Source organism: Primulina tabacum, chromosome 9 (genome assembly GCF_025594145.1).
Source record: "Primulina tabacum isolate GXHZ01 chromosome 9, ASM2559414v2, whole genome shotgun sequence".
In the NCBI taxonomy this organism is placed as follows: domain Eukaryota; kingdom Viridiplantae; phylum Streptophyta; class Magnoliopsida; order Lamiales; family Gesneriaceae; genus Primulina; species Primulina tabacum.
Window position 1 is genome coordinate 41,548,082 of NC_134558.1, and position 16,865 is coordinate 41,564,946.

The 16,865-nt window shown below is 37.2% G+C and overlaps 1 protein-coding gene across 2 annotated transcripts; it reads right to left on the minus strand.

Annotated features, from left to right (window-relative positions):
• Window positions 1–6,590: 6,590 nt before the first annotated feature.
• Window positions 6,591–10,399, minus strand: LOC142556363 (uncharacterized). 2 transcript variants are annotated; one of them, XM_075667822.1, is made up of 2 exons: window positions 10,294–10,399; window positions 6,591–9,801 (listed from the first exon to the last, which is right to left on the minus strand). In XM_075667822.1, the coding sequence occupies exon 2, from the start codon at window positions 9,754–9,756 to the stop codon at window positions 7,366–7,368; it is 2,391 nt and encodes a 796-aa protein (XP_075523937.1). In that variant the 5' UTR covers window positions 9,757–9,801; window positions 10,294–10,399; the 3' UTR covers window positions 6,591–7,365. The 2 variants fall into 2 exon arrangements, with proteins under 2 accessions (XP_075523937.1, XP_075523938.1); XM_075667823.1 differs by having other exon boundaries at window positions 6,591–9,811; window positions 10,294–10,392.
• Between the last annotated feature and the right edge of the window lie 6,466 nt (window positions 10,400–16,865).

Consider the following 16,865-nt stretch of genomic DNA (forward strand, 5'->3'; position numbering starts at 1 on the left):
TATAAATCATTAAACAAATGAATCGGTTTCGAACGTAATTTTCGCATATACGTGGGTATAAAGAACAAGGAAGGGGACTCATACATCAGAGTATCAATAACTCATGAATTTTGAGCATTTTTCTGAGAAAAGAAAAATTCGAGACAGTCGAGAATTTTTCAAAATTTGCTAAACTAGAGATTGAACACACTAAAATTTTCAATAATAAATAAATGCCATTGGGACATAGGGGAAAGCAAGATAAGGTTTAAGATGAAGCGTAGGAACCTTCTTTTGAGTTGTTGTAGCCTGCTCTCTGCTCATCTTCGATTTTATTGAGGCCTTTCTATTGAGTGCAGAAAGAGAAAGCAATATGGAGAATTTCTCATGATTGATTAACTGAAAAACTAACTATATATATATATATATATATATATATATATATATGTACACATCAAGTAATAACCAACCAACCACCAACCAACCAACCAACCAACCAACAGACTGACTAAAACTAAGCTATAAATGCTTGCTAATATGTCCCCTCAATATGGACTATATATGTCTTTAATGGCCATCTTGGACAAGACCTGGCAGTGAAGGAGATGGAAGAGGTTTCGTGAATATGTTGGCGAGTTGCAAGTGTGATCTGATAGGAAGAATTTTGATCAAGCTGACGATCATCTTTTCCCGAATAAAATGACAATCAATCTCGATGTGCTTTGTGCGTTCGTGAAAGATTGGATTGTTTGCAATATGTATAGCATCTTGATTATCACAAAAGATGGTGCCCGGAGAAGGCAGAACGATGTGAAAATCTTTCAACAACTGAACAATCCAAACCAATCCACTAGTATCCCTGCCAGAGCTCGATACTCAGCTTTAGCTGAAGAATGAGGAGTAGTGGTTTGTTTCTTGGCTTTCCAAGATATAAGGAGTCGCCAAGAAAAATGCAGAAACCTGTGAAAGAGCGTCTAGTGTCTGGGGAAGATGCCCAATCAGCATCTGAGAATGCCTTAATCTGAATCAAGGAAGCAACAAAAAAGAATATGTCTTGCCTCGGTGATGATTTGAGATACTTAAGCAAGTGGTGAACAACTGCCAGATGCGGGAAACTAGGTTGAGCAACGAATTGGCTCAACTTATGAACAACATATGGTAAGATACAGAGGGCGACCAATAAGACTTCTATAGATGGATGCATCTTCAAGAAGTTCTCTTTCAGTGTAAGAAAGAGCAAGTGTTGGATCAATAGGAGTATTAGTTGGCTTGCCTGCAAGAAAACCAATATCTTCCGAGAGTTGCAACGTATACTGGCGTTGGCACAAAGAAATGTCATTCCTTGACTGAGCAATCTCCATCCAGAGGAAGTATTTTTAGGACCTTAAATCCTTCAACTTAAACCAAGTCTTCAAGAAAGATTTGAGAGTCAATGACAGATTGAGATGGTCCAACAATGAAAATGTCGTCAACATAAACCAATAATGTGACAGATGAAAAGTCTGTTCCTTTAGTAAACAAGATATAATCTGATTTGGGTTGAACAAAACCAAAGCTAAGAAGAGAGTGAGAGAACTTAGAGTACCATTGCCGAGAGGCTTAATTTGTGCAGCTTACATACCAAGAGATTTGATGCAGAATTTGAATTGTGTTTATTTGAATAACCGAGTGGCAAATCCATATATACTTCCTAAAATAAATCGCCATTAATAAAATCATTGTTGATAACTAGCTAAACTAAATGCCAGGCGTAAATAGCAACAAGTGCCAAAAGGATTTTGACAGTAGAAAGTTTGGCAACATGTGAGAATGTCTCAAAGAAATCAACACCCTCTTGTTGGGTATAACCTTTAGCCACTAGACGGACTTTGGGGCGATCGACAGACCCTTTCAAAGCATATTTGATTTGAAACCCAAAGACAACCAACGGTATGCTTGCCAAGAGGCAATGGCACAACAGACCATGAGCAATTGTCTTCCAAGGCCAAAAGCTCTTATTTCATAGCATCCTCCATTGTGTATACTAGCCTCATGATAGAACTTATGTTCAAATTGTGGAGAAATGTTTAGGGCAAAGGCTTTATACCGTTGTGATAGAGAGTAATAGGATAGGCAATCACTTGAAGGATATAAGGCTTGAGAAAAAGAGCATGAATGCAGTAGCAGATTACAATGGTAATCCCTAAGATAAGACGGAGGCTTAGATGTCCTGGAAGAACTTCGAACTGGTATAGGTTGGGGTTCGGATTGAATGGATGCTTCTATAATCTGCCAATCCAATGAATTCTCGAGTATTTCTAGAGGATGCTCATCCACTGGAGAAACTTTTTCAATTACTGATTTGGGAAGCCAGGGTCATGAAAAAATTCTATTAAGTTTTCTGATGCAACAATAGAATGAAATGGAAAAATGTTTCATAAAACACCACATCCCGTGATACAAAAATCTCTGAGTTCTGGATGTCATATAACTTATATCCCTTCATGCCTGGAAGTTAACCCAAGTAGAAACACATATTAGCTCGCGCTTGAAACTTAAGTCTAGGAAAATGAAGGGTAGAAGCAAACCCCAAGCAGCCAAACACCTTGAGAGTTGAGTAAGAGCTCATATGGTGTCTTGTGATCAACCCAGGGAGAAGGTGTTCTATTTACCAAGAATGTAGCAGTTCGAACACATTCACCCCAAAATTTGATAGGAACTCGAGACTGGAAATACAAGGATTTCTCCACGTTCAACAGGTGTTGATGTTTTCTTTTAACTACTGAATTTTGTTCCGGTCTTTGTACACAAGAAAATTGATGCACCATTCCCTTTGTATGAACTAAATCTGTGAAAGCTAATTCTTTTGCATTGTGAGTCCTAAAAGCTTTAATCTTGCTATTAAACTGCGTCTCAATCATTGCATAGAACCGTGAGAAAATGTGTGTTGCATCAGATTTGTTTTAGAGAAGAAACACCCAAGTAAAATGTGTATAATCATCAACAAGTGTAAGAAAATATCGTTGATCATGTATAGTAGAAGTATTAAAAAGTCTTAATACATCAAAATGTATCAAGTCAAAGGGAAATGAAGACACATGATGATGATTCGAAACAAAATGTAATCTTTTTTTTTTGGCTAAAGGACAAATATAGCATGGATCAATAAACAATTTTTTTAACAGTGTGTGACCTTTTAAGCACTCCAGAATCTTCTTGGAAGGATGTCTTAGACGATTATGCCACACTTGAACAATGATGGTATTTGCTGCAAACTCACAAGGCGAGGCTGTTTCAAGAACATACAAATCGTCCACTCGTCTATCTTTGCCAATCATCCTCTTGAGATTGAGATTCTGGATCGTAAACTGATCATGGGAAAAACTAGTATGCACAATGAATCTGGAACGAACAAAACATCTTGGAGAATCATATTATCATTTATCTTGACATCTCCACATGATTTGACATCAATATGGACATGGTTTGGCAATGTGATTACCGAATTCTGGAGAGGCCTTATGGAAATAAAGTCCTTAGTGTTTGAGCAAATATGTCGTGAGGCTCCTGAATCCACAATCCAGTACGACGAAGACATCAATGAATGTGGTAAAAAAATGGAAAAACATGTACATGTAGAATGAGACAGACCAGAGTCAACTTGTGGCTTGGTCATGGCAAAAGACAAATGGTTGGCAAACATAGCCATTAGTTAATTATATTGGTTATTGCCCAGATTGTGAGAAAAAAATTTCATTGTTGTCAACAAGATTAATCTGAGTCTCAGACGAAATTTGATTGATTGGAGACTTGATTGATTGGAGCAGTTTGATTCGGAAAAGTGTTCCGAGCTTTGGCTTATAACTAGACGTATATCGATGTAGCTTTTAACGTGTCCATACTATGACAATGAATGTTTCAAACAGGGCAGAAAGGTCGTCCTTTCAGATGATACTTGGAGTTGAATCGAGGCTTGTTGGAGAATTTGTTATGCTCTCTTCTGACTCCATATCCCACTCCAACAGCTGTGAACTTAGTCGGTTCACCCTTAACCGCAAATGACATTTCATCAAAAGAATATGTATGTGTATTTTGCGAACCAATTTTTCGATGCCTCTCTTCTTGAATTATCATGGAGAAAACTTTGTTGATCAAAGAGAAGGGATCAATTAAAAGAATTTGACTCCTTACTTGTGAAATGACTCGTTGAGTCCTGTTAAGATTGAGACTTAGACATAAGTCAATCCCAAAGCTAGCTCAAGAGAAGAGGATTGTCCAAGGTCATATATGTAACTCCCAGCTATTTTATCCAACCGATGTGGGACAATAACACACCCTTCACGCCCAGGAATGAATATCTGGAGTGTGAAATTTACAAATGATCTAACTACGGGCAGAATGAGTGGCATAACTATAGGCAGTCCAACACATAACGGTGGAACCTGAGCTCTGATACTATGTTAAGATTGAGACTTGGACATAACTCAACCCTTAAGCTAGTTCCAATCTTAACATATTAGGTTCAAGTTCCAATCTTAACATGATATCAGTGCTCAGATTCCACCGTTATGTGTTGGACTGCTCATAGTTGGGTCACTCGTTCTGCCCATAGTTGTGTTATTTGTAAACTTCACGTTCCAGATGTTCATTCCTGGACGTGAGAGGTGTGTTAGTTGTCCCACATCGGTTGGATAAAATATCTGAGAGTTGCATATATGGACTTGGACAGTCCTCCTCCCTTGAGCTAGCTTTTGAGATTGAGTTAGGTTCAAGTTCCAATCTTAACATGATATCAAATTTCATGTTCTACATTATGTGTTGGATTGCCCATAGTTGAGACACTCGTTATGCTCATAATTGGGTCATTTGTAAACTTCACGCTCCAGATGTTCATTCCTAGGTGTGAGTGAGGTGTGTTAGTTGTTCCAAATTGGTTAAATAAAATCCCTGAGAGTTGCATATATGGACTTGGACAATCCTCCCATCTTGAGCTAGCTTTTGGAGTTGAGTTAGGTCCAAGTTTTAATCTTAACATGGTATCAGAGCTCATGTTCTACCGTTATGTGTTGGACTATCCATAGTTGGGTCATCCGTTCTACCCATAGTTGGGTCATTTGTAAACTTCACGCCCCGGATGTTCATTCTTGGGCGTGATGGGTGCGTTAGTTGTTCCACATCGGTTGGATCAAATACCTAAGAGTTGCATATATGGACTTGGACAATCTTACCCCTTGATCTAGCTTTTGGGGTTGAGTTTAGGTCTAAGTTCCAATATTGACAAGCTCCATAAAAAACGCTAGGACGTAATCCAAATGATGATGCGATTCAAGTTTCTTAATTCCCTCACAACAATTTGCACAAGCACATTGAGGTCTAAAATTGCTTAATTCTTCCCAAATAGTCTTAAGCTTCGTGAAGTAGATACTCACAGAGGTTTGGCCCTGACGGTAGATGATCAAGTCACGCCTTAGTTGAAATATCCTTGGGTCATTGCTCTGCTGAAATCGATCTTTGAGGTCCTACCAAATATTAAAGGTCGAGTCTGCAAATATGATGCTAGCGGATATTTCTTTCGAAACAGAATTAAGAATCCATGAAGATCACAAGAGGCGATACCATGAGGCTTGGGAACTGATCCATCTACAAACCCCAATTTATTCTTCATAGAGAGAGTTATAATCATAGCCCGATACCAAGAGGCGAAGTTATCTCCGGCCAGTAATTGAGAAACGAGGACAAGTCCTAGACCATCGGAGTGATGCAGATAGTATGGAGTCATAGAATCATTAGAAGTAGTAGTTGGTGCCATTGCCGTAAGGAGAAACCGATGGAAGAAATAAGCCAGAGGTTGATCGTCAAATCCAAAGAGAAATCGATCGTCACGAGCACGTCGATTCAACAATAAGCGATGCGAGAGGCGAGCTCTCTGATACCATATTTAGTTTAGGGAGAGAGGAGCAAGATGAGGAATTTCTCATGATTGATTAACTGAAAAACTAATTACCAATTAGTTTGCACATACACGCATTAAGTAATAACGAACCAACAGACTAAGCTAAACTAAAACTAAGCTATATGTTAAATAAACGCTTGCTAATAATTTCAAAAATAAGAGGAAGGAAATAAAATTATTATTGCATGCAGCAAACATAGAATAGCAAGCAACTGCATGTCACTAACATCTTGCTATGCTATTCAGACATGAAGTAGCATAAATGAGATTTTAGATTTGGATAATTATTTATTGACATCAGATTCTAGTTTTTAATTGCGACTAAGTCCTATTTCGACTCAACATTCAGAACTAACCAAAGAAAGAAAATATATATGTTAATGGCACTACACCCTACAGATGTCTCGCTATGTTGCCTGAAATTGCATTAAAATGGGTTCTATTAACATATCATCGGACAAGAAGTCACGACTTACAACTTTGTTCAAAAACGAAGGAGCGGCGTATGGTACAGTTACACAAGTCATTTGCCTCGAACAAAGTTGACAAAAACAAACGGTATCCAAGTTTTTCAATGGACAAGTAGTATCTACACGTATTGCTAAACATACATTGGCCGTTTATTCAATTGTTCATTGTATTCCAAACTATATCTGTTATGATAATGGAATATTTATGATGTATCAATTTTGAATATTTCGCACATGTATAATCCATGCCAAATTTCACCTACGAAATGCGGCAAATGCCCTGGCTGATCGTCTTCCTGCCCAAACAACGAACCAAGCTCGGCCCCATAGCTCTAACAGCCAGAACATAAAACTTCGATCTCTTGTATGAATCGAAAAAGTAAAAGAAAGAAAAAATAAACAATAAGTTCAATTCAGACATACAGATGACACTCGAACTGAGAATCAACACAGTTCAGTGCTCCAAGCAGGAGATTACACAAACTAACCATAAATCAACCCTGCTGCTGCGGGTTAAAGACCTACAGACCTGTTGACAGGTGAAAAACATAGATACTCATATTTGAAGTTGTGGCCTTGTGAGTTGGTTTTGTGACAGATTAATCTGCTCGACTATTGTGGCAAGAGGGTATCTTGTTGTGCACTGAAGCGTTCATCCATAAAGTGAAAATCCAACCTTTCATACATATGCCTAGCTCTTACCCTAAAAAAAATCTGCGTACAAACATCCTCGTAATTTCCTACATTAATCTTGAGGCAACTTCGAACAATTCCAAGAAAATGGCATATGCACTACTTCAACAACATTTGAAGTTCAAGAATACCATTTCAGCTATTTCTCTGCATAGATTTAATATTCTAAACCATGTCCGTATGTTGGTTAACTGGGTATTCTCAATGCATCCATCAATGAATATGTTTTGTCCTTGTGAGCCTCTGACCTCCAAAGAGTTATCCATGTGTCCATTTTCATGATGATTTAGTTCACCCTACATTCTCCGAGAGAAGTTCAGTTCCCTTAATTTGAGAAACTCCTCCATCCACCATATTGGTGTCAGAATTTCCATCACAATCAACTTCCTTCACAGACTCACTGTCCTTGTCAGTCTCCAGAAAGTTGATTCCTTCTATTTCTGACAACGGTTGAAGAATTTCTAACGGAATAGATGCAGGATCTAGCTCGCGACAACCCGTCAGAATCTTTGTTCCTTCTTTACCTGTGAGCAAGTTGGACGGCACTTGATGAGAAAACCGAGACATTTCTTCCATTGGGATTCTACGTATTTTATCTGTATTAAAATGCTGATGGAAAACGGCTTTAAACCCAAAGACTTTAACTAAGGGAACAACAATAACACCATATTTGTCAACATAGTCTTCAAGTACTTCCACCATGTCGTATTTGTGTATTACTTCATCTTCAGTGAGCTCATTCCAATCATAGGACCAATTCCTGTACAAAGCCCAAACGTCACCTCTCTGAGGATATATTTGAACGGTCTCTGGAGTGCATTTTACAAATCGTATGTTGTGTGAAAAACAGTCCAAAGAGGTACAGATGTCATGTCTGCCAGTTCTAAATTCCCCACATGTTCTAGAAAAGCCATTGATAAACCAATTTACATGCCCCAGTCCATTGTTGGTCATAGAATTTAGCCAACTCAGCCTCATCTTGAATGGATTTAGAGATATCACACTGTGAATCATGGTATAATGCCTCGGCATTCCATCATCATCATCATACACGGCCCATACTTGGTTGTCTCTGAAACATTGCACTGTTCTGTCTTTGTCAAAATCATGAAAATCGGGGTCAGGAACACTAACCAACATTTGCTCGATCTGTTCCCCAGAAGGACCTGAATTACTATAACGTAGTTTATTTAGAGGGATTCGACTGTTAGTTTCGACTGACTTATATGACTTAGCAACACGCGTACAACTACCATTGTCTGTGTTTGCCGTGCCATTTCCTTTGGTACTTTCATGAACCTCCTCAGCAACTGGATTCATCATGTTATCTGGCATGTGTTCGTTTAGTTTCTTAAGTATTTCCTCACGACCCTTCTCCATTAGTAAATGATTGCTTGTGTGTTTCTTCAAGGTCCCCTGTTTGACAACAGAGACATCTGTGACCCCAATGGTTCCAGTTTCACAGATTCCATGTTTTGTACTCTCTATGCTATTACCAAAGCTGTCAACACCTTTTCTCCTCTTCACAGCGACAGAACGGCCAGAGATTTCAGCCACCACTGGTCTTTTGGATGCAAGATTCTTTCCTCGCGATGTCTCCCCTCTTCTTGTGGCAGCCTGTGTTTTCTGCCTTTCCTTCTTAACTTTCTCATAAGCCTGCTTAACCATATTTGCTGCTTGAAAAGCAGTAGCAGAACCTGTTGACTCAGAGAAAGGAGCCCACTGGAAGTTACAATGATCAGATTCATTATTGCGACAGAACCCTGGAGTTCCTGTATCAGTAGCGACTGACTTTTTTCGCAGGGCACTACTTCCTTGATAGCTTGAATTTTTCCATACCCTAGAATTGGCAGACTGAGACGACGATCTCTTGGAGCCACGGCTAGATGGAGGCTCGATTTCAATGGCAAAGTAGGCCTCATGGCAATTGGGGCAAAGAAGATGGTGTTTGAGATACACTCTGAGATATTCATATTGCATCCTACAACGATGACAGACAGTCCAAAACGTGTGACGCTCCTTAAGAGATGGGGGAGGATCAGAAGAGAGGTTCCTCTTAATGGCATTATTTCCCTTTGTCACCCCATCCCTGCTATGAAAAGTATCCTTCGGAATCCCCCCATTCCTGTTACCAGAATTATTCTTAGGAATCTGATTCATCTTATTAGAATTGCAATTTGGATCCCTTGGCGGCGAAGCTACAGTTTTTGCAAATTTGTAGAACCCATTTTGCATTGGCGCTAAAGGATCTACTTTCATAGACTGATTTATTTGCTGGAATGCCACACCATACCTCCTATCGTATGCTATTCTCTTGGACTTATCTGAAAGTAAATTCCATGCTTGCGAGACAAGTTGAAACGCCCCTTCAGCCCCAATGAATCTGTTTTTGTCAGGATGAAGGAGGAGAGCAAGTTTCCTATACTGTTTTCTTATGGTATCATCATCAGCGAAAGGATTCACACCGAGCACACCATACCAGTCACATTCTTCTTGTATTTTCTTCTCTTCAGCACAAAGATAGATCTCAAGAGTCATCAACATTTGGGAAATGCCGTCTAGTTCAGGATATAAACTCCTAGCCTTCAGAGCAAATTTTTTTGCCCCCTTAATGTCCTTTGCTGCAAACTTCCTCTCAGCGATTTCTTTCGCTCTCGCAGCTTCATCTCTGTTGCACTCCATCGCCACTTGGATTCTCTCTACCAACGTCCCCCTTGTATCATCACACTAAACAGCACTTAAAACAAACATCCTCAGAATTCAAAAAAAAAAAAAAAAGGAAGAAGAAAACAGCTCCTACATTCTAGCTTCAAATAGAACACAGGAGAATGTAAATTACTCAAGTCAGAGTACAAATAAAAACAGCAAAGTAATGCAAGGTCAGCGCTTTTCATTAAGTCGTCAAATAATTCCAAGACATAACAACATCAACATCTCAAAATTACTTGTGAAAAGAGAGAGAGAAAAATGGCATTTAAAATCCAGATAACCACATGCCTTTCCTTATCGTTAACTTGCCATTGCAAACTAGTGAATGAAAAAAGAAATTAAGCTAATTACGAGCACCAAAAGCTGAAGAACTGGAACGTAACTCTCAAACAACATAAATAATTAACAGCTTAGGAAATCACACTCCAATCCCGAAAAAGAAACCCTTAATCAGGTTATCGGTCATCATCGAAACACAAACAATTAATCGCGTGATAGATAGATTGATACCCATGGAGCTGGAGCACAGAGCTGAGCTTCAGCGGTGCACGGAAATTTGATTATTGCGAATTCGTCTCAGATTGGATTTTATTTTAGGGCATAAACCCCCACCCCCCCTTCTTAATTAAACATGTGGGGCCCACACGAAAATATGACTACTATCATCGTATTTACGTTTACAATTAAAAGTACTTTCGAATATTAAGTATTGTTAACAGTTGGCCAACTGATTTATTAACATGAATAATTAATTATTCGCAAGATTAATTCTTTGAGATATAAATTAGATCGACCTATCTCATATATGTCGTAATTAAACATAACTTGACTTTTTATATATTTTATACTCCCCTATTAAATATGTTTTAGTTCAATCTTCTATAACAATTCAAGTCACTTTTGCTGGATCTAGTAAAGAAGATCATAATCAAATGACTTAATTTTGTATCACTTTTGCTGGATCGAGTAAAGAAGATCATAATCAAATGACTTAATTCAATGATACAAAGAGTAGCTGATGCCTACCGACCACATTTAGATAATATCTTGTGAAACTAATTATACAATTCACTTGGATCCAGACATTGAACCACAAATGTAATTTTATTATACAAGGGTAATAAGAAGAAACCAGGGAAAGGAAAAAGGTGTTGACATATCCTACTCTATCCAAACCAGGTAATTCCAATTCCGGCACTTCGGCAAAAGAAAAGGAGGCCCGTTTCATCACATTCACTTCAATTCCTCCCAGGGAGGACTGGACAATAATACCTCTTATGAGTTGCCAAGGTATAATTTGGTACATGATATAAGAGAGCTATTGATAAATAATCATCTCTTATCCCACGTTTGATACTTTTTTAGAAAACCCATGATATTATAAATAACTTTATATAGAGATAAAATATCCCTTTTATAAGATATGATAATTTTAATCTAATGATAAAAACACCACAAATGACTTAATTGCCCTCAATATATAAAAATCCTAAACCCTATTGTTCTCTCCTTTTACTTGTAGGTAGAAATTAAAATCAAATAAATATTTTTATTTATTTTTATATATTATATATTATGATAATTATATAAATGAACTCGAGATAATTATATAAATGATTTGTATAAATCTCAATAAAATTATCAGTATCACTCGATTAACCTTAAAAATTTATATTTGACTTGACTCACAAAATTAAGAGCTCAATTATCATATTATCTATACTATTTTATTAAGTTTGAGATACTTAGAGTAACTAACTTTGGTGTCATGATCTGTTTTAAAAATTATATATATTAATAAGATGTTAAAACTTTAATGTAAATTATATGTAGTTCAGGGAATAGAGTCATATCACATGTTTATCCTATCATATATATCAAACTATGCCTAAGGGTTGCTACAATCATGGCTGGGAGAAGGCCGTGTGTGTGTGGGTGTGTAATAATCTCTTTATGAGTATTAATATGTCCATCGATATGAGAAGCAGACGTAGTTGCCTCTACCCTTTGCTTCTTGTTCGGATTCATCCGTTATACAGCACTACGACACTCAATAGCTCAGGTATCTCGTGGGATTCACAAGCTAGCCGATCTCATCATATAGCTCTTAAATTTGGTCACATTCAAGCTTTATTAAGAAATTAGGAAACAAAAATATTAATATCAAAAAAACTAAAACCAGTAGAATCCAGTCACGTGTATCTACCTCAAAATCATGTTGAACACAAACCTTGAATAAAAGATTATAATGGTAGGAAAAGAAATTAAAAGATCGTTCAAACGTACGCTTCTATTCCAATTTCCAAATACTCATGAAGGCCAATCACACGTGTTTGTAATATACACATAAAATGTCATATCCAAAAATAAATTAATATTTTCGTTATTTATAATTTTAAAAAATGATTATAGAAGATGATAGTTATAAATGACAAATAATAAATTTATTGAAATGTGAATGCTGATGGTGGAAACAAGTTCGAGCTGGCTGCGTGCTAATTCTGATTGGTGGTTTCCCCCTTCAGCCGCCATACTCTCAATTCCAAGCATTCATTGGAATTTTTAACTACATATTAATTAGTTAATTGATACTTCATGTTTCTGATTTGGCTTAAAATGAGACAGCATTCCACTGCCCACATACCCTTCGAGGGAGGGCTCTGGCTTTCTCCAATGAGGTGGGGTTGTCTTCCCCGTGAAGCAACTTATGATGTTAAAACCACTCAAACCAATTGTCGCATAATGGAACAGTAACACACAATGGAGTATGAAATGTAGGCCTCAGAGGAGCCCGACCAACGACAACGTTAAGATCTATCATGTTCATTCCACGGTTCTCCTTGGTTCCAACAATCTGTAGGTAAAAATGGATTGCGGGGTTATCTAATTTTGCTTTTCTATTTATAAATTATTCTCTTTTTCATTTGAATTTAAATATATTGCATTGATCTAGCGATGTCAAACACCTTTTCCTCCATCTGCTTGTTATCTCCAGCCAGCATCATGTAGGGGGATCAGGTAAGTAGCAACACAAGTACTACGTCTATCCTACAAATATTTTGCTCACGTATCTTTATACGTGAAATTTTTGATTGAGACACGAGGTACATTGAATTCAAAACATGAACTTCATTTTTTAATGCTCCAATCAGTCATTTCTTTATTGTTCTCTCCCCGCACATTTTACGAGCAATTACTGTGTTCAGACTTCAAGTAGATAGATTTGAAGAATGCGAGACTGTAGATCGAGGAATTGTCTAGTCTCTTGTTCCTTTTTGCTAGATACTGTAGGAAACCACTTGATCCAAAAGCTCAAGCTCATGAAAGGTAGAGTAACAATAATTTAAAATTTAAACAAGTTCACTTATGTTCAAACTGGTGATTGATTACTACCCAAAATTGATATCCTGCCCCTAGTGTGCGCAGATATCGGAGAATATCTTAAAAAATAGAAACTAACACCAATTTTATGAAACATCAAAAGTATCGGACACCCTGATTTTTGAACCAGTGATCTACTAGATCTCATATCACACAAGAAACTATTCGTTCCAATAATTGAACCCATGGAAGGTACACTTACACCAACTGGAGGAGCTTTAGTTTGAATGGCTCAAGATTTTGATCTGAGAATTTCAGATACATTTCTGATGAAAGCTATAAGCAATTTAGCAGGACACTACGAGTTTCATGGCTAGAAACTGTTGATATGGGTTCTCAAATGGTTGCGGCAGGAGATGAACTCAAGCAAGGAGAGAAAATGACTAGGAATTCAGACTAGATGAAGCCTGTATGGTTTTCTTGTTAATTAACTAAAATAATTATAATGTTGCCATAAAATAACTTACAATTACACGAATTTGAGTTGAGAAGATAAGGAGATTGTCAGTTGTTCAACATCGGTTGGATAAAATCCATGAGAGTTGCATATATGGACTTGGACAATCCTCCCTATTTGAGCTAGCTTTTGGGGTTAAGTTACATCAAAGTCTCAATCTTAACATGGTATCAGAGCTCAGGTTCAACGTTATATGTTGGACTGCCCATAGTTGTGTCACCCGTTCTGCCCATAGTTAGGTCATTTATAAACTTCATGCTCCAGATGTTCATTCCTGGGCGTGGGGGGGTGTTAGTTGCATATATGGACTTGGATAATTCTCCCCTCTTGAGCTAGCTTTTGGGGTTGAATTAGGTTCAAGTCTCAATCTTAATCGAGATGAGATTTGAGTCTATGGCATCTAGGTGAAGAATATCTGCTTCCGAATCAAGAAAAGCTAATAGAATGACCACTCATCTAGTTTGTGATTAGCTTTTTAAACTCTTAAAGCATAATATTTAGTGGCAAAGTCCTACCAACATTAATGCAGTGGAAAACAGATAGCAGCATACCTGTTCATTAAGGCTTGATATAGAATCCAGCAGCAAACGTGTCTGCGTGAGTTAAATAAATCATTATCAACACATTTAATGGTCTTTTTGTGAAGGTACCATGTCAATTTATGCTATCTAACTAAATGGACAATATTTACAAGACAATGAGATAATGAAAAGGAAAAGGAGAGAATGTCATAACAAGCAAGAATGAATATTTTAGAAAGTTGGACCAAGCAAAGAAACAGAACAAATTTAAAAATTGCTGGTCATCGATGCTTGCATGAACAAAAGGATTAGTAATTGAAATCGATCATATTTGGTGTGATGTCGTTGAGCCACCAAACTTAAATTCCTACTCTATAAGTAAAATGAGTGTAATTGTGTAGGGTCGAACCCACAAGGAACATGAGATTTATTTCCTTTGAGCAAAGACAATTAAAAGGGAGGTTTTGTTCGATAAGAAAAAAATAAAATATTAGAACTAAAATTAGAAAGCAAAAAAAAGCTAAACGAGAATTAAATAACAACGATAAATGATTAACGAATGAGAAAATTCAATCTTACCGAGTTTTGATTCAAGGGGTTTCCACTATTCAATTATATCACTATTCATCGACTAACATAGTATTTATTAATGTAGTTCCAAGCAATTAACCTTAGAATTATAGGGATAGCCGTTAAAATCCTTGTTTTTTCCTAATTTAATTGACCAAACCCAACATCCAATCAAAACTTATTAATAACTAACTGGGCACGATAGTGTTCCATATTAATTAAAAATAACATTTTCGTTTTGTGAAAACAGTTAATCATAAAATCTAACAATAGAGATAGTTGTAATCAATAGATCCAGTTTCGTTGATTTATTTAGACTAAATATGTTATGATAGCACAACAAACTTAATCTAGTGCTACTCATGTTCCAATCGTTCATGATAATTACGGATCACTGAAATTCATAGATAACAATAGAAAATTATATATCAAATTAAATTGTCAGATTAATCGACATATAACTTTCATATAATTAAATCATAAACCAACAAATACTCGAATAAAACAAGAATATTAAATTGAAGGGCAAAAATCCTCAAAGTGATAAAATTGAAATAGTAGAAATATCCTTGAATCAGAATAAAAACTTAGTCTAGAGTGCTTGAGAAGAGATGAAAAATTCAAACGCATCCTTGTGTTTCACGTTGAAGATAAGAGAGGAAGAAGATAGTAGAATTCTATTCCGATTGTGTGCGTCTCCCTAGTGTTTCACGTGTATATTGTTATTGGGTCAAGGATAAAAACCCACTAAATTAAAGAAAACCTAATGTACAAAAAATAAACTACCAAAGACTAGGCGCCGTTAATCGGATTCTACGATAGCTAAGCTAATGCAAGCATAGGATCAACAATAGCTAAGCTAATGCAAGCATAATGAAAAGAGCACACTGCTCCATAGGTCATCTAATGAAGAAATATATATACACCTCATCTTTCACCCGCAAAAGCTAGTACCAGTTGTCTAATGAATCTATAATCGGTTTCCATTTATTATAAAGGACGAAAACAGAAGCAAAGTTCTTAAAGATGTTTGAATGACATTGTGCTGAATACAAATACATGTTAAAATATCTCTCAATCAATGTGCCTTTACCATCTATACTTTAGGAAAAATACACGAAAGAATCATCATCAGCAATTTAGCTAAAGAATCATCATCAGCAATTTATCTAAATACACGAAAGAATCATCATCATTAGGAAAAATACACGAAAGAATCATCAACAACAAGATGATGTTGAGTTTTTGAATCCAGTAGACAAATCACAAAATTCCCAGCAATGTTTTATCAAGAATTTTGACTAAGAAGCAACTCATTTGTCTGTTATAGAACAAACACCTTGATGCAGTGTTGAAAAAATAAACAGGGAGAAAAAATATATGCAAGAAAGTGAGAAAAAAGAATAACTTGAGCCTCTGGAACGAGATGGTGCCTCTGGAAAATAACCAGAAAGAAAGAAACGCAGCCTGGAACGAGGAGTGCCTCTGCAAAATAACAAGATGGTGCCTCTGGAACGAGATGGTGCCTCTGTTTCTGGAACGAGGAGTGCAATGAAATAGAAACTAAATAACGAGAAAGAGAGAAACGCAGCAGCCCAGAAAGAAAAGCAGCAAACCTAATGGGCCAAAATTTTATTTTTTTAAATGGGCTTCTTAGCGGATTATTAAATTTAGAAGCCCAATTTTTTTTTTTTTAAAAGGCCCAACTAGGCGCCCAACCTCCGCTTAGGTGCGCCAGGCCCGCCTAGGTGCGCCAGGCCCGCCTAGGTGCGCCCAAGCCCACCTAGCGCCTGGGCTGGCCGCCTAGCACCTTATCGGTGCGGCTGGCCTCCGCATAACGCCTAGTCGGCCGCCTAGGGCGCAATTTAGAACACTGGGTAATATCTATTTTTCTCCAAGCAAAAGTTATTTCTCATGAAGTTCTTCCCCGTCAAACGTATTAGGAATAATATTTACCCAAGTGAAAACATAAATGGGTCATGTATGTGTCAAGTACTATAAAACCCGTTACCCGATCCCATATTCATTCAGGTACACAAATTGAGTACCTATCACCTGACCCATACTCATTTAATATTGCCCAAGCCTGACCCAAACGGATTGGTTTGGGTTGGGTACTCGTTCTACCCCTACCAATTGCTATCTCTAGGTGT